At 38.9% G+C, this 21,118-nt stretch overlaps 1 protein-coding gene across 1 annotated transcript; it reads left to right on the forward strand.

The window, feature by feature from the left end:
- Positions 1 to 897: 897 nt before the first annotated feature.
- tdrd15.L (tudor domain containing 15 L homeolog) lies at positions 898 to 17,680 on the forward strand. Its single transcript, XM_018264050.2, has 6 exons — positions 898 to 1,082; positions 3,366 to 3,495; positions 4,247 to 4,310; positions 6,694 to 6,769; positions 9,072 to 14,808; positions 17,565 to 17,680. The coding sequence occupies exons 4-5, from the start codon at positions 6,763 to 6,765 to the stop codon at positions 14,786 to 14,788; spliced, it is 5,724 nt and encodes a 1,907-aa protein (XP_018119539.1). The 5' UTR covers positions 898 to 1,082; positions 3,366 to 3,495; positions 4,247 to 4,310; positions 6,694 to 6,762; the 3' UTR covers positions 14,789 to 14,808; positions 17,565 to 17,680.
- The last annotated feature ends 3,438 nt before the right edge of the window (positions 17,681 to 21,118 follow it).

Genomic DNA, 21,118 nt, shown 5'->3' on the forward strand with positions numbered 1-21,118 from the left:
TCAACCCTAGCAACCAGATTACTGAAATTGCAGACTGGAGAGCTGCTGAATAAAAAGCTAAATAACTCAGAAAACAAAAATAATAAAAAAATGAAAACCAACTGCAAATTTTCTCAGAATATCACTATTGTAAAGGCACACGGCAGCAGGCTGAGTTATACAGGGAACTCTGAGTATCACTCATGTATTATAAGGGATAATGTACCCCCTACTGTAAATGATAAGGATATTAGAAGTCACTGAGGGATTTTTCTGTGACCATATAAAGGCACAAGGCTGCAGGCTGAGTTATACAGGGAACTCTGAGTATCACTCATGTATTATAAGGGATAATGTACCCCCTACTGTAAATGATAAGGATATTAGAAGTCACTGAGGGGTTGTTCTGTGACCATATAAAGGCACAAGGCTGCAGGCTGAGTTATACAGGGAACTCTGAGTATCACTCATGTATTATAAGGGATAATGTACCCCCTACTGTAAATGATAAGGATATTAGAAGTCACTGAAGAGTTAGGAGACCATATCAATGTAGTAACAACACAACACAGGCTTTTTGTCTGTTTAACATATTTATTGGAAGGGAGCGTTAGTTAATTGTTTTACTTTTATCAAGTTGATAGGGGTTTATGCAGCATATATGGTTTGGTCACTGTAGTGCTATTTTACTGTAAATTTGAAAGCCTGGCTAGAAAAGATAACTTTTTCGTATTTTTTTTTGGTCCCATTATCATGAGGACAAAAAGACAGCGACTGGGGGTAATGAATTATTTTACACCGTATGGCAGAGTAGGGCTGATGAACTGCACCGCCAGCTCTGCGTCCTCTGCTTCTAACAGACAGGTAAGGGAGTTAAACTATCCTAAGAGTTCAACAAATTCTCCTCAAATCAACTCTCGCGGTGTTTGGTTGCACCCAGTCACGTGGGCTCAGTACGGCGGCGCGTTGGAACGCTGTAGAGGCAGTGGAAGAGGTTCCTGTCACGTGGGGCTTCATACGGTGGCGCGTTAGGGTCAGAAAGGTCAGAATTGTGGCGCGTTGTAAAGGAGGCGCCCATCCCCTCGCTGGCGATAAGACAGCGGGTGAGCAATGGTTATAACTGTAAAAATCTGGTAATTGTAGCCACATCAACACCATGTTTGGGCCCTAATGTTGTTTGGTAAACCTCAACTCCTCAAACTAGATCAGGGAGGAGCCTTTATGGGGAGCGACCGATACAATTCTATGGCGCGTTTAGCCCTGGCTCCATTCACTGTATAACGAGCAGGGAATGTACGGGCAGCCATCACTTGCTTTTTTATAAAGGTACAAGAGAACAGGATCGTTCTGGGGTTTGTGTTTTTGCAGAGCAGGGACCCTGTGATTAAGTATAGGTTTACTTATCCTTTAATGGGGAAACTAACCCTTTTCGGCCTATGTGGTAAATGTTCAGAGACAATACCTGGGCTGGAGAACACAAATATACACTTGGATGAATATAATCCTAAACACAGAGGAAACTATGATGTTTGGCCACTGACTCAAGGGACCATTCCCCATTTTGTGATTTTAATGAGTTGGTCGCTACGGTCTTACCCTAGCAACCGGTTAGGTGTTTGAAAGGGACACTGGAAATCGAATAGGAGAGAGGCGATCACTATAGCCAAAAGTATGGACAGTAGTCAGACTGATTGCTTAAATGAGAATTCAACCCTTTACCAAAAAAAACCTACCCTCACCTCACTTAAACCCTCCTCCCTCCTCCCCCCCCAGCCTAGCTGCACCCGGAAAATGCCCCAAACTTTTTACTTACCTCTCGGTAGAGATTCAGGCATCGCAGTTCACATCAGCCATCTACCGGGTCTTCTTCAGGCACTTCGGCAATTTCCGTCCATTCCGGTTCTTGTCGCAAACTGGTAAATTGTTCCAACTGCGCGTGCGCCGGTCTCCGTATCGGCTTATGGAAGACCCGGAAGATGGCTGCCGTGAACTCCGATGCCTGAATCTGCACCGAGCGGTAAGTACAAAGGTATTCAAACACTCATTGTTTCCAATCCAGCGCTATATCTAAATTACACAGTTTATCTCATTTTTGGCACAGGGAATCCAACCCAAACGGGGAATCTCTAAGTACCCTTGACGCTGCTCGCCGTTCAAAACTTGTGGCCCGGGTGCTTTATGCTCCGAACCCTACACTGGGATTCCATAATTAACCAAGTCCTCTCGGGCTCCCCGCAATAGATAAAAAATCGTGATTCGAGTCTTACCCCGTCCTTGTTGTGACCCAGGTGCCGTCACCCTAAGTCTGTCACTAAGGAGACGTTTAACAGCACCCCAAATTAAGTACAACGTTAGGGGCATTTCTCTGGGGGGCAGCTAGACTGGGGGGAGGAGGGAGGGAGGGGGCTCTACGTGGGGTTGGGAGTAGGAGTTTTTTTTTTTTTTTTGGTAAAGGGTTCAATTCTACTTTAAAGGTGAAGGAACTGGGTGCCACCATATTAGTTACCCCTCCAGTGATTATAATCTCTTACCTGAGAATCCTGGGACTGTGCACCTGTTTGCTAAAAACTGCACCAGACCAGGGTATTTTTTCTGCCTTCTCTGCATTTCTTGAAATCCTGTCACTACATCCTATAATGATATTCTCGACTGTTTTGTGCTTCCTACTTTATGGTAACAGAGTTATGGCACACTATTGATTTTCTACAAAAATGGCAGGTATTGGCTAAAATGCCCCCCTGTGTGTCCCCACTGAGAGGGGGGATCGATCGCTGTGCTCACAGGTCAAATTCATACAGAAAGCTAATTTTCGGATACATTCAGATGCATTTCCAGATGGATCCCCCCAGCGTACAAGTAGAGCTGGTTTTGGACTCCATTTGCCTTTTGCAGAGGAAGAGAATGCTGTGCCATAGTCTTTATTGTTACACCAGAATAATTAGCCTTTGCACAAAGTAAGTTCCATGCAGAGACCAGAGTAGAAGGACTTGACTGCCCTGCACAGATCCCTGACCTCAACCCAGTTTGGACATATTAATGCCCTTTGTTTGGGAAAGTGATGTTGGGCAGTCAGCTATCCACACATTTGTGGTCTTATAATGTGAGCTGTGATGCTAATGAAAATATGTAGAGAGAGTATAGCAAATAAGCGAAAATAACAACAAAAAAAATCATGCACATAAATAAGCCAGTAAATAGAAAATGCCTGCTTGTGTTAGATGTAGCTAAAATAGAGCGTCCAGCTGTGGAAGACATAAAGGTTTAGGCAGTGCATATAAAAAATGTTAACTGTTACTGTGTTAACTTATGCAAAATATGAAATGCGTTTACGTTTACTTCCTAAACCTATATGTCCCCTATATGACTTTCTATTTTGGCTACAACAGTCTCCTGGCGACCCATGGAGATGACCCTGATTCAGTGACCCAGTGGTGCTCCAGCGGATTCCCAGCATAGACTATAACAACTTTAACTAAATGATCGGAACCCAGCCCTGCATGTGGTCTACGAACTGAGGTGAGCAATAGTAGCACTGTAGTAGGTGAATCGCTGGCACCCGTGAGCTTATTTGGTGTGGTTGGGCTATGTTTGCGGTAATCAGTAGTCATTCGTGTCAGTGGCTCTAAATTCAACACCGTCCGCCATCCTTTCCTGCCCGTTAGCACTGCCTCCAATAGCACTGAAGCACGGTTGCTAACCTTGTAAAAAAAATGATGATTGTACATTAATATAGGTTACAAAAGGATTAACCATTAGTATCAACGTCTATCCCGATTTTCTATGAGGCTGGTGGAAATGATGTCACCTGAAAGGTGGAGCAAGGGCGGTTTTAAATTGGTTTTGCATCTTCACAAAGGTTCTAGACCAGGAACCGAAACGTTGATGTTTTTTATCTAATAAATAGTTATCATTTTGGAGTGCGTGCAATTTTTTATGTATTTGTATATATATGTGCATGTATATATATGTATGTGTGTGTGTGTGTGTGTGTGTGTGTGTGTGTGTGTGTGTGTGTATATATATATATATACACCAACAGATGAACGGCACTCCGATAAAAAACAGGCTTTTTATTGCTGGGCACTGTGGAAATACATAGGCCTTACGCGTTTCGGGAACACCTTCCCTTAATCATAGGCTTGGTAAGCCTATGATTAAGGGAAGGTGTTCCCGAAACGCGTAAAATAATAATAGTGTTTGCCTTGGGGTTAGGGTGATATTTGGAAGCACTGATTTTATTGAGCTGTAATACTTTTTTTTCTTCTAGAAACATATTTCAATGCCTCCAGCTATTTTGACATGGGCTTGGCAGCTTGTGGCTAAAACATTCTGTAAGTACCCTCAGTATTTTTATGTATTTACATTATTTAATATTGTCAATGCTGTTTTTTCTAAATCTGAAACCCTCGGAACCACTCTAAAGATTAAACTCACAGTTAAGGGTGCAGATAAACTATATTTAAAAAATAAGCTAGGTTTGTAAGAACAAAAACGATTTAGTATGAAATAACTGCATATGCTCCCCCAATGCTATAGGAGAACTAAAGCCTAACTGAAGACATAGGTTCGAAAAGTTTTGCATTTTGTTTCTGTAACCACAGTCCTTTAGCAGTAAAGATCTGTGTCTCCAAAGATGCCCCAGTAGCTCCCCATCTTCTTTTCTGCTGATTTACTGCACATGCTCTGTGCTGCTGTCACTTACTGACCTTAGGGACCCACTCACAATATACAGTACACATAGAATAGAAATGTCACAATATAAGGCTGATTAGTCATTAATACAGATAATTACTACATGGCAGCACAGAAACCAGTGCAATTAGAATCAGAATTTAATAATCAGCCCTGTAACATCAGTTTATATTAAAGACAAACCTCATTGAATGCTTGTAAATTTGTGACGAGCCCTAAGCTTAGCTTCTCAACAGCTGCTCAGAGCCCACTGAGCATGCGAGTGTCACAGACACTTTCCAAGATGGTGACCCCCTGTGACAAGTTTGAAACTTTAGGCTGGTGCAATAAGTTCAGTAAATACATTATGGCATTTTTAGCCATATTAATTTTTAGGGTTTAGTTCTCTTTTAACCACAACTTAACTATGTAAATAATACCCTTTACATAGACCAAACTGCACAGAACACTCAACACATTACACACTAGAAACATTAAAGGAACAGTTTAGTGCGAAAATAAAAACTGGTAAATAGGCTGTGCAAAATAAAAATGTTACTAATATAGTTAGTTAGCCAAAATGTAACGTATAAAGGCTGGAGTGACTGGATGTGTAACATAATAGCAAGAAAACTACTTCCTGCACCTTTAGTATGTTATAGTATGGACAATTCTAAAAAACTTTGTAATTGGTCTTCATTATTTTTATTTTTTTATAGTTTTTTAGTTATTTGCCTTTTTCTTTGGATTCTTCTCAGCTTTCAAATGGGGGTCACTGACACCATCTAAAACAATTGCTCTGGAAAGTTATACATTTATTGTTCTTGCTACTTTTTATTACTCATCTTTCTATTCAGGCCTCTCCTATTCATATTCCAGTCTCTTATTCAAATCAGTCCATGGTTGCTAGGGTAATTTGGACCCTAGCAACCAGATTGTCGAAATTGTAAACCGGAGATCAGCTGCATAAAAAGCCAAAAAACTCAAAAACCACAAATAATAAAAAATGAAAACCAATTGCAAATTGTCTCAGAATATCACTCTCTACACCAGGGATCCCCAACCTTTTGAACCCGTGAGCAACATTCAGAAGTAAAAGGAGTTGGGGAGCAACACAAGCATTAATAATGTTCTTGGGGTTCCAAATAAGTGCTGTGATTGGCCATTTGGTAGCCCCTATGTGTATTGTCAACCTACATTAAGGTTCTGTTTGACAGTACACCTGGTTTTTATACAACCAAAACTTGCCTCCAAGCCTGGAATTCAAAAATAAGCACCTGCTTTGAGGCCACTGGGAGCAACATCCAAGGGGTTGGAGAGCAACATGTTGCTCACGAGCTACTGGTTGGGGATCACTGCTCTACACCATACTAAAAGTTAATTTGAAGGTGAACAACCCCTTTAAATACCAGAAAAATACTTCTTTACCCGTAGACCCCAATGAAAGAGTTCCAGATCAAGGGCTACATTGACTGCCTCTGTTGTATAAAGTGTTTGATTTTCTTATGACAGGCAATGTCACTATATGCATGCTTTCCTTCTCCCCATTGCGGTCGGCTATAACTAAATGCTCATTTGGGAGCACGTCCCTATGTACGCATGCCTATTATCGTTTCTTTTGGTGCCTCTGACATAAAAAGATAACTTAGATAATTTCTCACATGCATAACAGCTGTCTTTGCTTACCCAAGATGGTTGAATGTTTGTAATAAAATATCTCTCTTAATTGGCAACATCTTGCCCAAAAAAAACCCCCAGTGGCTCAGTTTGGGCATTGTTAAACTTTTAAAGGGGAAGTTCACCTTTAAATTAACTTTTTGCTTGTTACAGAGCAACCTACTCTAAACAGCTTTCAGTTGGTCTGTAATATTCCTTATCAATTGGTTTTTGGATTATTACCATTCCTATTCTGCCTATTTCCACCCTGCAACTAAAAAGATAAAAGCGTTATTTTGTTGTCATGGCCACTGCTCCAAAAAACAAAAACAAAAAAACTGACTGTGCATTTTACTGTTATAATTATGTTGTATTCTTTCTTTTCAGATGCTCTTATTGATCTTCTATTCTTGCTTCTAAACGGCTGCCTTGTTGCAAATAAGCCTAAGCAACCAAATGGCAGGTAACGTTCCAAGTTTGAAAAGTACAAAATAATAAATGATAAATGTTAAATATCAGGGATGCACTGAATCCCAGATTTGGAGTTAGCTGAAAACTGGCTTTTTAAGCAGGATTTGGATTGGGCAGAGTTCAAATGCGTGGCCAAACCTGTTCCACCCATTTGGACTATTTGCCATAATGATTGGAACAAGAGAAATGCAGCCATTGTGTGGCTTTTCACACGTTCTCACACAGTTGGATTCTGCTACATTGTGTCAAGAATAAGACAAGGGACAGACTTTTTTTAAAAAGCAATTACATTTACGAACACATATTAATAGGTTGAGTTCCTTTTTAAGATTATTATTAAGATTATTATTATTTAGTGTTTTTCTATATACTTACTAGGACCCAGGCATTTCACTATGTAATCAAAAGGATTAAAACAACCCTGGGGCATTGCCTCACCTGGTTTTAAGGATTCAGTTTACAAATTAATGTAAAAGCCCTTCTGCAATTTTTTTTCCATTTTTTTAACCATGAAATTTGAAAAAAAAAAGTGTTCATATAATGCATTTAGTAACATCACTGCCACCTGCTGGTCTCTGGCCAACTGTCTACAAAAAAACTAACAGAAAATTAGAACATTTTTTGATGATGATCTGCTTAGAAATTAAGTAAACGAGTCACATAATGTTTTTCTAGTTAGTATTAATCATTGCAACACCTTTCTTGTCTTACTGGGTTTTTTTTCCTGATTGTAGACAAATTGACCAGAAGACACTTATGAAATTCATTGTAGTACTGGTATGAGATCCATTATCCAGAAAGCTCTAAATGATGGGAAGGTCATCTTCCATAGAGTCCATCTTAAGCAAATACTTGTTCTTTACATTTTTTACCTGATGGTATGATCCAAATTACAGAAATATCCCTTTTAAATTATCTAAAATGTGTTATCTCAGAAACAAGTAATTATTGTAAATTGCAAAAGTGCTTAGAGCGCTCAGTGCAATTTATATTAACTTGTTTTTAGGGTTTAAGTATCCTTTAATACTTGTACAGTCAAGCATAAATCTTTGGTATGAAAAACATAAGCATATACTCGGCGCTAACACAAAGCCAAAGCCCAACTTGTAGCACTGCCAGAAAGTGGGAATATCTTCTTCCCACACTTTTCCTATTTAGATATTTCAACAAAAAGAGACTGCAACCCACTAGCGCAATGCTACAAGAAGCTGGACCAACGGGTACTAAAGAAAAATCAGGATGGCGAGCGAATGTTATCATGCAACCCTTAAAGGACCCTAACGTCAAAAAAGCCCTGCACCCCTACCCTATATAGAGCCCCCTCCCTCCTCCCCCCAGCCTAAGTATTACCCCGGGCAAATGCCCCTAATATTTTACTTACCCCTCGGGCAGAATCAGGCATCGCAGTTCAAGGGTCGACATAATCTTCTCTTAGGAAATCTTCGGAATGAGACAGGCGTGACAGCGCATGCGCAGTTGGAGCAGCTTTCTGTTTCGCTACAACTGCGCATGCGCAGAAACTCAAGGAAATTGTCAAAGCGCCGACCCTATTCCGAAGATTACTGAAGTGGCTAAAGATTGCGCCAGTGAACTCCGATGCCTGAATCTGCACCGAGGGGTAAGTAAAACGTTAGGGGCATTTGCCCAGGGTAACACTTATGTTTGGGGGAGGGGAGTGTATGCAGGGTAGGGGGGTAGGGGTTTTTTAACTTTAGGGTTTAGTTCTCCTTTAAACCTTAAACACACACCAACAACTTAGTGCTCAGTGATCACAAACAGTTTTTTTTAGATGGGTACGCTTGTTCCACTGCACTTTTTAATAAAAGCGGATGCCTCCCAATCGAAGCGATGTTTAATAAGCATTGAGTTTATTAAAAAAAATAACAATTGGCTATTCACAGTGTACATATAATACCAAGCATCAAAACCCAGATCAGGGCAAAAAGGTGCCAATTTCACCCTCACAAGTCACATCCAGCAGAAAAGCCATTAAACACAAGGAATGCAATGCAATCTCCTTCTGTGAGCAATCCTTACCGAAATCTAGACCACATTTCACAGTCCACCAAAGTGTTGACTTCCTCCTGTTGTTTGTAGCGCTACCTCTGTGTATAAATCATTGGCACTATACAAAGTTGTTAGAAACTTTAAAATGGTATTCTTTCCATTATTCTGGGGATTTCCTTTTTAATTTCATTGTTTGGTGTTAATAGTTGTAAATAAGAACTGTTCATTGCAGCTGTAACTTCTAAAATGATTGCTTTGTAGTAAATATTTTTATTTCTTCTTTGCAGCAAAAATGGATATTGAGCTTTCAGCTAAATATTTACCAAACGTTAATGTAAAGATCGTGGCAGTGGACTGTCACCCTGATAATGCAATCATCAAATTTCAAGGAAAATACAGCGCGGAAAGTGAATTCGATTACCATATCTTGCAAAACGAAATCCAACTTGTCCCAAAAGTGCGAGGTGAAATCGGTAACTGGGAATTCTGTCTAGTACAAGACAAACCATTTGGAGCGTGGCAAAGAGGAAAAGTTTTAAATAAAACAAATGAGAAATATGACGTATTTTTGATAGATCAAGGAAATACAGTAAATGTGGATTCCACTCAAATAGCATCAGCTTCTGTGGAGCTTATTTCACTCCCTCCAAGAGCAGTGAATGGTATTTTCTCTGGTATACTTCCTGTGGGGGACAAGTGGACCCCAAAAGCAGTAAACTATTTCTCGTCCTTGGTAGGACTTCAGGTGGAAGGGCATGGCCAAGCGGTCTTGTCGGATCAGGTGACAATTTTTGAAGTGCCAACCATTGTGATCAATGCTGTGGAGTTAAACCTGGCAAGGTATATTGATTCTACGACATTCTGTCTTCTTGCAGAGGTTTTACACAAATGTACCTCGCATTACCAATGCAAACAATTGCCAGACTTGTTACAGCAAAAGACCTTATATTTGAGTTCTTCTCAAAGTCAGCATGAAGATCATAGCAGTTCTCAAAAGATTCTTGATCATCTTCGACCAGATGTGGCAGTAGGGACAACTGAAAAAATTAAAATATCAGCTGCTGTAAGCTACAGTAGGTTTTATTGTCATTTATTGTCATGGGAAGAAGAGCTAAGTAATTTGACTACTTTGATGTTTTCTCATTACGAAACCATTAATATACAACAAAATTCCATACTGGACAATTTTGGAGTTCTTTGTGCTGCTAAAAGAAAAGATGGTCTGTGGCATAGAGGCATAGTAGAAACTTTTCTTTGTGGTAATAAAGTACAAATCTGGTTTATAGATATTGGGTGTAGAGAGACAATATCTTCCTCCTTTGTTCAAAAGTTAAAACCACAGTTCCTGACTTTGCCCATGATGGCTATTCCTTGCTCTTTAAAATGTGTGAATGGCAACGCAGATTATGCCACAAATATTCAGTTCACACCCTTCAAAAAGTTCCTGTTAGGACATGCTGTTATTGCTACATTTGAACAATTAAGTAACGAAGAGTGGCTCTTTTATGTAGCGTTGCAAACGAAAGATTATGAACTTAATGAAAACTGCCATCTAACAAATCAAAGTGTTCCAGTATTTTCGCCAAATTGTTACAGAAACCTCTGCAATTTTACATTGCTAGATAAACCAAGCACTTTTTGTGTCCCTGACCAAGCCACAACTGAGACGGTATTGAAATTTAAAACCATTCAGATGGATGTAGATTCAGTCCATGTAGGTTATGTTGAGTACGTGTTGAATCCATCCAACTTCTGGATACGAACTGATGAGTTGCAGAACGAGTTTTCGGCCATGATGGAAAAAATTGCAGAAATCTATAATCCTTGTGGACCTACCGAAAGAGTTATTAAAGATCCTGAACCGGGTGACCTTTGTTGTGCACTGTACAATAAAGACAGACATTATTATAGAGCTGTTGTCACTGATATTTTTGATTTAAAAGTTTCCGTTTACTTTCCCGATTTTGGAAATACAGAGACTGTTCCTTTTTATGATGTTAAAACATTACTGCCGGAATTTGAAGTTTTGCCTGCTTTGGCTATGTGCTGCTCTTTGGCATATGCGTATCCTCTGGAAGATGTGTGGGTGAAGCATGCCAATGATTTTTTCAAACAAAGTGTTTCTGGTAAAGCTCTTCTTTTTCATGTTCTTGCAAAGCAGAAACACAAATACATTGTTGACGTGCGATATTTGGAAAACTCTGAAGACTCAAATATTGTTACAATGATGGTAGAGGCTGGATATGCAGAATATTGGAAGGTAGACTTAAATCCAAGTCCTGTGGTTACAAAGAGTCACTCAACAGCAAAAAGTAAAAATTCTAAAGTTATTAAACATAATAAAACTTACATGACCAAAGCAAAGCATGTCTCAAAAAATTACCCAAAGCAGGATGAGAAATCAGTGCCTAACAAGCCCCGCCAAACTGAAGTCTTGCCTATTTCTTTTAAAGAGTATTTATTTAATCCAGGATCTGTGGTGGATGTCAAATGTTCATATGTGAACTCCCCGAGGGATTTCTGGTGCCAGCTGCTAACAGAAACTTCAGAATTAGCAAGTTTAATGAAAGACATTCAGAGTTATTATTTGCATAGTAATGAGATGTACAAACATGGGCAAATAGCTTGCATTCTAAAGTGTGTGAACACTGGTACATATTATAGAGCAGCGGTTCAAAATCTTACAGAAAAGGGAGTGGATGTGATTTTAGTGGACTATGGATATACTAAAAGAGCTTTGATTTCAGATCTTCGAGAAATAAAGCCCCAGTTTATAAAGTTAAAGGGTCAGGCATTTCGTTGTTGTTTGAACAGCTTTATTACTCCTGTAAGGCCTCATCTTAGTTGGACATCTGAGGCCTGTAGAGACTTTAAAGACTTTGTCAATTTGTCTGTCACTGAGAATTTGAAGTGCACAGTCCATGCCCTGTTCAGCATCAGTTCTGCAGACCTTTTTAATGCTGTCAGTTTGGAAACTCGTTTTATGAATGTATGTCAGTTTCTGCTTAACAAAGGACATGCCGCTTTCTCACATGCCTCAATTCCGTTCATTACTCTCCATAGCTTTTGTTACTCTGACTTCAACATTAAAGTAGGAGTTTTAGAACAGGTGTACATTACACACATTTACAGCACTGGCAAATTTTACTGTCAACTTGCTAGAAACACTGAAGCAATTGAAGCACTAATGAAAAAAGTATCAGAAATTGGTGAGCAAATTTCACAACTTGATTGTACAAGAGAAAATAAATTGTGTATTGTGAAGTATTATGAAGATGGCAACTTTTATAGAGCGTTGGCACACCCTATAGAGTCTTCCTCATTGTTCTCAGCATTTTTTGTCGATTTTGGAAACAGCCAGATGGTAACAAAAAAGGAACTGCTACCCATACCAGACACAGCGGTAGATCTTTTGTGCAAACCGATGCAAGCTATCCAGTTTTATCTTGCTGGCCTAAAAAATGCTGTTCTCACAGAAGAAGTTAAAAAATGGTTAGAGGAAAACTGTTTGGGCAATCAGTTGAATGCTGTTGTATTGGGCAAAGACATTGACAACCAGCTCATTGTAGAGCTGTACAAGGAAAAGCTTCAAATAAATCAGAAGGTAAAAGAACTTCTAGGCTACCCTCCTTCTGGGGATACGAAGGTGCTTTCTCCACAATTAGAAAATGTAAGTAATCCCACAATAGAAAAAGGTACATCAAAACAACAAAAAATGACACCACATGAGCTGAAGATAGAAGCCCCAACACAAATTGATGAAGTACCTACTGCCAGTTTAATTTTGGCCTTTGAGAAGTTATCACTGAACCAAATACAACATAAAACTGCAGAAAATCTAACACACCATGAAAATAAGGTTACTTTGAATTTGAGTAATGCATTAACATCACGTAAAACCTGCATTGATTGTTGTGATCTGCCAAAGTGTCTGATTGAACCATTGTCTAAAGATGTTGGATATATTTCCCACATAAACAGTCCTTCCAGTTTTTACATACAACTCTCAAAAAACGAGAAGACATTAGTTCATCTTGCAGAAGAACTTAATGAGCAACCAATGTCATTTCAAGCTCTTTCTGACACAGATTGTAAAAAGGGCATGCTGGTAGCTGCTGAGTATCCAGAAGACCTTTCTTTTTACAGAGCCAAAATTCTAGATGTTAGAAAAGACAAATCTTTTGACGTGGAATTTATAGATTATGGTAATACTGCAAATGTGTCTTCATTATTTTTGCTTCCGGATAAATTTTTATCTGTTCCTAAATTAAGTATCTCTGCTTCTCTTAGTGGTATTGAAGCATTAAAAACGAGTGAGGAATGGCGTCAAGAGTTAATCTCTTACTTTTCTCAAAAAGTTGACGGAAAGTCCCTTGATTGTACGTTCTTAGAAACGGACGGATTGCATTGGGAGGTCAGTCTAGTATGTAAAAGTGAATTAGTAGCAGATGATCTAATTAAATATTTTGGTTCAAGGAAAAAGCAAAATACAGCTGGTACAACTGCTACCCGTCCAAGGCAGCCTTCAAGCTCAACGTTAATTCATGTGCAAAACCATTTTCCTGAATTGTGCAATATAGTTGATGAAGCAAAAACTAATATTACTAATGGAAATGAGACCAGAGAAATCCAAGATCAGGACTTGAAACCTAGTCAGATTAAAAAAGTGAAAAATATTTACTTTGCGGACTGTGGGAGATTCTTTGTTACTTTAGGTGGATGTTCACTGGAATCCAACTTAGTTTCTCTGATTGCGGATGCTGTCAAGAAGGCTAATAACAGGCTAGCGGTCAAAAACATTACTAAGGGAATTATGTGTTTGGCAAAATCTGAAAAAATGAAGACATGGTTACGTGCATCAGTAGAGGATATCTTTCCAAAGACATTAAAGATGTTGGTCTTCTATATTGACCATGGTGCACACGAGTTAGTAAGCATGCACAATGCTAAAGTACTATCAGCCGATTTGTTACAAATTCCAAAGCAAGCTATTGCTTGTAGATGGGCATGGAATGAGAAAATTAATGAGTCAGAATTCCAAAAAGTGTTATCGTCGCTCATGGAAAAGGATGTAGAAATCTTGTTTCTGAAATTCTTGAAATCCTGCCAAACCTGGAAAGTAGAGGTGCTAATAAACGGGTCACTGTTGATGGAGTATTATAATGCTACAAATCACCAAGCTGAAAATAGTGAAAATAATTCAGTAAGGAATCATTCTTCTGAAGTATTTTATATTCCTGAGTCAACTCTGGAATGTGGGATGATTTACAGTGGCTTTGTTACAGCAGTTTATGGGCCTTCTGATTTCTATCTTCAGTTAGAGGATTCGGTGGATTTAATGAGTAAATTACTATATCTTCTCCATGAACTCTCTGATGATCTCTTGCCTTTACCTCGTGAGTTATTGGAGCCTGGTGTAGCTTGCCTTTTAAAGTGCTTTGCTGACAAGACATGGTGCAGATCAAAAATTATAAAAATAGAAAATTCAATCCTGCTAAATCTTGTAGATTACGGCCTGCTTAAAAATATTCCATTTTCAGATATTGGCAAGTTAAAATGTATTTCAGAAAGTCTTGCCTGTCTTCCATCTTTAACCTATCACTGTATGATACATGGAGTCAAACCCTGTGGTGGATCAAAGTGGTCCGAAGATGCAGGGACCTTCTTCGCGGACTTTGTAAAGAAACATTTCTCATTGCTGTTTCAGTGTGTTAAAAATAAATCCAGTGGCAAATCCGAAGTGAATATTTATGGTCAAGGAAGCTTATCTAAATGTCTTGTTTCTATGGGATTTGCGGAGTTCTCAGAAACAGCAACAACATGGGAGTCTGATTCTGGAAATAACATGCCAAATGGGCTCTTAAAATCTAGCACGACAGCTGACCTTTACTTACAGAATTTAAACGAAGAGCATCACGACTACAATTGTAATGTTACGTTAAATTCATGTGCACAAAAGAACAGCAAAGAACTCAAATGCCTGATAAGCAGGGAATCCATTTAACCACAGTGAAAAAGTGAACGGTAAGTACCATTTGTCTCTATGCACTATTTACACATTACATAAATGTTTCTTCTCTGTAGAATATTTGATATTTTTCCAGAAAGAGGCATATTTATCAGTATATAAGAAAAAAGTGCTCCACTAAAATTAAAAAAAAAAAAAAAAAATTTGGCAAATTGATTTTTTAGAGAAATATGTGAAAAATGTCCACACCCTTTATAAATATGTTCCATGGAGTATTTAAAAGCAGACATATTTATTCTTATGTATTTTGCACTAAACTATTTTAAAGGAGAAATAGACCTCTATTTAAGAAAAACTATTAGTATATTCACAAATAAGTTGATAAGCTCACCAGTGCCCATGTGGGGCCTGGGTAAACATGCCCCAGACCTACAGCCCTATGCGTTTTGTGCTTCATAGGGTTAATGAAAAGTGTTTCTATTTAAAAATTCAGAGCATTATGGCAGATTTTACTGGCGCCATCTTCTGTGTCTTAGGATCCTCTTCCCTGACTCAGAGTCTGCTGGAACATGTAAAGTTGAAGCTGATCTCCGGCTAACTTCAACCGTCATGCTCCGGCAGGCTCTGTGTCAGCGAAGAGACATGAAGAGGATCATAAGGGACAAGAGACGGCACCTGTGAACGCTGTTGCACTGCTTTGCATTGTTATCTAATTTTTATCGGTGAAAGAAAGGTGATGGAGGGCATTTGTTATTGGGGGATTGTTTTCCTTTTAAGGGTAACATAGCTACACCTCAAGCCTGTGGGCTCCAAGAAAGGTGTAATAAAATATCCTTTAAGTAATAAATCCTTTAAAGGACAAGGACAGGCAAAAAATAAAATCCCATTTTTACTTTCTTAATGAAAAATAAATCTATTTCCAATATACTTTAATTAAAAAATGTGTACCGTTTTTATAAGAAACCTGACTGTATGCAGTGAAATTCTCCCTTCATTTACTGCTGTGGATAGGAATTGTCCCTAACTGCTCGCAGGGAAACAATCATAAAAAAAAAAGCATGAACAGCAGGGGGGGCCCCCTGTCTTCCCAGCCATGCAGAACTCAAGCAGCTTTGTTTGTTTCGCTGTAGAGCAGTCGGCGACTGTGTAGAGATTTGTATTGGATTTTATTTTTGCCTTTACATCCCCTTTACTGTTTCCAACTCCAGCTGCAGGGACAAAGATCATGGAGCCAGATTTAAACAGATAAACTGGGATTCTATTTGGAGGATTGTTTTGCTGCAGCCACTGGTTCTGCAGAGTTGGAGAAAGTTTGTATTAATGGACATGTAAACCCTATAAACCCTTACCATGTCTTTAGGTTGGGCACATATTCCCCACACAAAATGCATCATTGTCTCTGTATTGGGTCAGGTAGTATCTGTATCCCCTCCATTAGCCTGCACTGTAGTGTTTTCCTGAATGCCAGGCGGCCATTTTCTATCGACTACATCATCATTTATATTTGCATATTCAGCCACACCTGATGACCTTGGTACTGTAATTTTATTTTATTAGTATGTGTAATCCTACTCACTCCTACATGTAATCCCACTCACTCATATGCATAATCCCACTCACTAATGCATAATCCTGATCACTCATATGCATAATCCCACTCATACTTGTAATCCCACTCATGTGCACATGTAATTCCACTCATATGGCTAATCTCATTTATACTCCTAATCCCACTCACACTCATAATCCCACTCACTCACTCATATGCATGGGATTATGCATGAGTGAGAGGGATCATACATCCTTACTGTTAACCTTTTAACAACCAGATTGGCAGTTATCTAAAGATTTCAAAGAGGCTGTTCACTGATTAAATTTTTGTGGGGGGGGGGGGGTTTACATGTCCTTTAAACAATACACAAACTATAAAATCCACATTAGATTACATGACAACACAGGACCCAGTGCAGTCTGTATATTCTGATTATTAATCAGTCTTGCTGTATCTGCTTCTGACTTTTGTGCTGTTTTGATAATTTATGATGATCCCTAAGCAGCCCAGACCACACTGAGCATGTGCACAGTCTTGGTCTTGCAAAGATGTATAACAAAGTTACAAGATGGTGACCCCCTGTGGCCAACTTTGAAAGCATAAATCATTTGTTTGATTAGGCTTGTGGTGCAGCAAGTTCATGTTTAGGTTTAGTATACAAAATACAGCATTTCTAGCCTTTTTCTATTTTACACTTTCCTTGTCCTTTAAACATTGTAGGCATAATAACATTGAGATTGAGATGATTAATAAGACAGGTAAAGTTTTTAGTAAGACAACTGGAAACACTGGGTACCATTAGCCCAGGAGGCAGATGTATTCATTTTTATCCAATTCACAAGAAAAGAAAATAGTGATCCCAATATTTTCTTGATTGCAAGCATATTTACAAAAAACTCTGGAAAAAGTGAAAAACACAAGATGTTAAGGGAAATCCAATTTTTCCATTCCTTTTTAAAAATTTAACTGTTTACAAAAAAAACCCAAATAAAGTGGTTTGCATAGTCTGATTACACCTCCTACTGAATTCTGAAGACATCTCAAACATAATTCATTTTTTTGCTACTATTTTATTGAATGGGAGAAAATCATTTTTTTATTTATTTAAATACATTAGTTCTTTAGTGTTTCTTTTTATATTGTATTTGTGGTGTATGAATTCTGTATTATGTGTAACTAAAAATATAGAAATAACTATTTGCTGTATGTTACATTCAATTGTGTATGAGAGGATTGTGTTTGTTTGTTTTTTTCTTCTAGGCACTTGGAAATCTGCTTTCTGCAATACATGCACCATCCTCATAAGACACCGCTCCATTACCAAACATCCTAGGTTTTTCTGCATATTGAATGTATAAAGAGCACTTTTGTATCCAGTAGTAGACCTTTTTTTTGTGCATTATGGGAGCATTCCATTTGTATAGGGAGTACATTCTAGATATGTAGATTTTGTATGTATGTATTTCTTGCAGGTAAAAAACATTCTTGTCCAGGTTGTAATTGGTAAAAACAATTTATATACTGTAGTTATTTAATTTAGAATGCATTCCTATTTTGTTTACCATATGTATCTCAATGTGAGGAGCCCTTTGAAATCACATAGCACCTAGGTACAATGGAGTGTTGGAAGCAAGAGCCAACTATCACTTTAACTTGGCTTTAGAAGCCAAGGAAGATGTCATTATTAATGTTTAGGAAGCACCTCAGTTTGAGTAGCAAAGCTTCCATAGTTCAAGCTGGGCTTGATAAAATATATGACCAAGACTTAAGCCTTTTGAAGGATCATGCCAGTCCCAGCATAAAGGAGAACTAAACCCCCCATGGTACAAAAGCCCCCCTCAACTACCCTCCATCTGCGCCCTCATCTTTCCCGGTATATTACATTAAAAAGTGCCCCTGTTTGAACACCTGAGCTAAAAACACAGAGCAGTGGAGTTCCCAAGAGTGATCTTCTGTCCATTCAGACACTCTTCAGGTCTCTTCGGTGACACGGACCCTGCAGGCAAATGCGTAATTGAAGCAGACTCCTGACTAGCTCCAATTGCACATGCACCTGCAGGGTCCGTGTGGGCTGTGAGACACTAAGAGTATCGTAATGAGGGATGCACTAAATCCACTATTTTGGATTCGGCTGAACCCGGAATCCTTTGCGAAATATACGGCCGAATTCCAATCCGAATCCTAATTTGTATATGCAAATTAGGGGTGGGAAGTGGAAGACTTTTTACTTTCTTGTTTTGTGACAAAAAGTCACATGATTTCCCTCTCCGCCCCAAATCGGATTTGGTTTGGCTGGGCAGAAAGATTTGGCCAAATCCAACTGAAAAAGACAGAATCCTGAATCGAATCCTGTATTCGGTGCATCCCTAATCGTAATGACAGAAGATGGTGCCTGGGTATTCTGCTGCACTGATCTTTTTTATCTCAGGTTTTCAAATAGGGGCACCATTCTATGTAATAGACTGTGTGGGGAGTGCGAAGGAGGGTAGTTAAGAAGGGCTATTGCACATAAGGGGTTTAGTTCTCCTTCACGTGACAGAGACCGCTTTTCCGCTTAGCCTGGTCTGATTATCTGGAGAGGGTAAGTATCACTAGTCCAGGGCAGCATAAGGCCAGATGTGCTATAAAAGAGCAATGCAGTGCCTCTTAACTAGTAATACCAACACTTTACTATGCGTTCTATGAATGTGTGAGTATACCTTTAAGTTACTAATCAATTTTGGTAAACTGCCAACCCCAGAATCTTACTATTAGACAGCACTTATAATAAAAACACCTTTATTATCCATTAAGGTGTATATGCCCGCCATCTGTAGTACATATCCATCATTTGGGAGAAGAATACATACTGTTAAACCCTAATCCTTACAAATGGGTTAGATACCTTCCCTGCCAATCATACATCCCTTACACATCTATATATCAGCCTGCTGGGATGCCATTTTGAGGCTAATGTAAATCATATTGAATTTGGAGAGAGTTTCTCTTTTTTTTTTTTGTTAATGCACCAATTGTGCACGAGTCTTAATTTCCATATGTAATAAACAAGTAGTTTTGATTTGTAGTATTATTTGATTTAGCATTGACTGAAGGAAGTTGTGAAGCTTTGCTAAGTCTTTAAGAAACCAAATTATCAATTGTTTTCATTTCGTTGTTTGGACTGAATGTTTTCACATCCCAATTGCCAAGCTTTTGTTTAAATACATGTTTAACAATTTAGACTCATTAAAATCTATGGTTTTGTGATTTTCTTGGTGCTTTATTTAAGCCTTAGGTGGATGTTTTACACAACTGAGGGGCATTGAGCCGGCTTTGCTTGTATCTTCTTTTACAGATGCAGCCACTTTGGTTTGTCTGTATGACACAGAATAACTAAACACAGATATCCCATTTATCTCATTTAACACAGAAAACTGTGTCACAACATCCCATCTAATTAAAGCATTCACCATTGTGAACAATGGTGCTTTGGTATGCTAATGAAAAGGTTAAATGCATTAAATGAGTTAAGATAACTTTAGATAACACAGTTTCTTCAATTAACTCTGAGTCATGACGCATTTAACTCACAAATCCAAGTGGCTTCATCTGTAACTGGGATATTAAACTTTAAAATAAGGCTTTAGTGGACCACTAATCCTGACATTCAGTGCAGTTTGTCTCGGAATATACATTTCAGTATCATAGTAGGTAATTTTTTGAGTATGAACTTTTATTTAAAAATAGATCCCATCCCGGTGTCTTATTTGGTGCTTTTTGGAGGCATTTAAAGGAAAGCAAATCATCAGTCAGTTCAAAGATGTTAGGGCTGATTCACTTATTCTGACACAGCATGAAAAGTACAGTTTTGGACATACCGTATATACTCGAGTATAAGCCGAGTTTTTCAGCCCCCAAAATATGCTACCTTGGCTTATACTCGGGTCAAGCGCAAAAACGGTCGCCAGCGTCTAAGAATAGTCACCGGCATCCAAGAATAGTCGCCGGCCTCCAAGAATAGTCTCCAAGAATATTCGCCTGCGTCCAAGAATGGTCGCCAGCATCCAAAAACGAGACACCGGCACCTCCAATGGGAGCAGTAACCCTCAATTTTTAGATTGAAACTTACCAGAAGCTGCTGCATTTCTCACCCTTGGTTTATACTCGAGTCAATAAGCTTTCCCAGTTTTTGGAGGTAAAATTAGGTACCTCGGCTTATACTCGGGGTGGCTTATACTCGAGTATATACGGTAATCAACACACAGGATTCATGCATCATTGTGCTCACAATATGGGCATTGAATTAGAGAGCAATTGCGCTACGTCTGACTTTTGCACTCTGCTTCTGGCACAACTACATCAGAGTTGTCAAAATAAACACAATTGCATGTGCACTTTACAGTAAATTGTGCTAGTTAGTCCGCCTGGTGCCTTTTCCGGCATGCAAGTGATGTCTACACATGATTCTTTAGGTGCTACTGTGCTGTGGTGAATGACTTAAGGCATTGAGGGAACCCTGGAGCTACTGCCTGGTCAGGAAGCGACGGTAGCTCCGGGGTTCACAAAATGCCGGGCAACAGTAGCGCTCAATGGGGATCGAAAGGCAGAAAAAGGACAGATCACTGCTGAATGCAACTATATAGAAGTGTACAGAGTGCATTTGGACAGGAGTACCTTTAATGAACGTGATTTTAGATATAACTCACTGCAGAGAAATGCGTCTGTGGATGTAAAGGAGCATTACTTTTTTCGGAGTGTGGTCAACGTTTTTTTTTTTTCCCATTGTCTTGTTTTTGGGATATTTTTGGATTTGTGTTGGCTATAATCCTGTAGCC

The sequence above is a fragment of the Xenopus laevis genome, chromosome 5L, assembly GCF_017654675.1.
Source record: "Xenopus laevis strain J_2021 chromosome 5L, Xenopus_laevis_v10.1, whole genome shotgun sequence".
NCBI lineage: Eukaryota > Metazoa > Chordata > Amphibia > Anura > Pipidae > Xenopus > Xenopus laevis.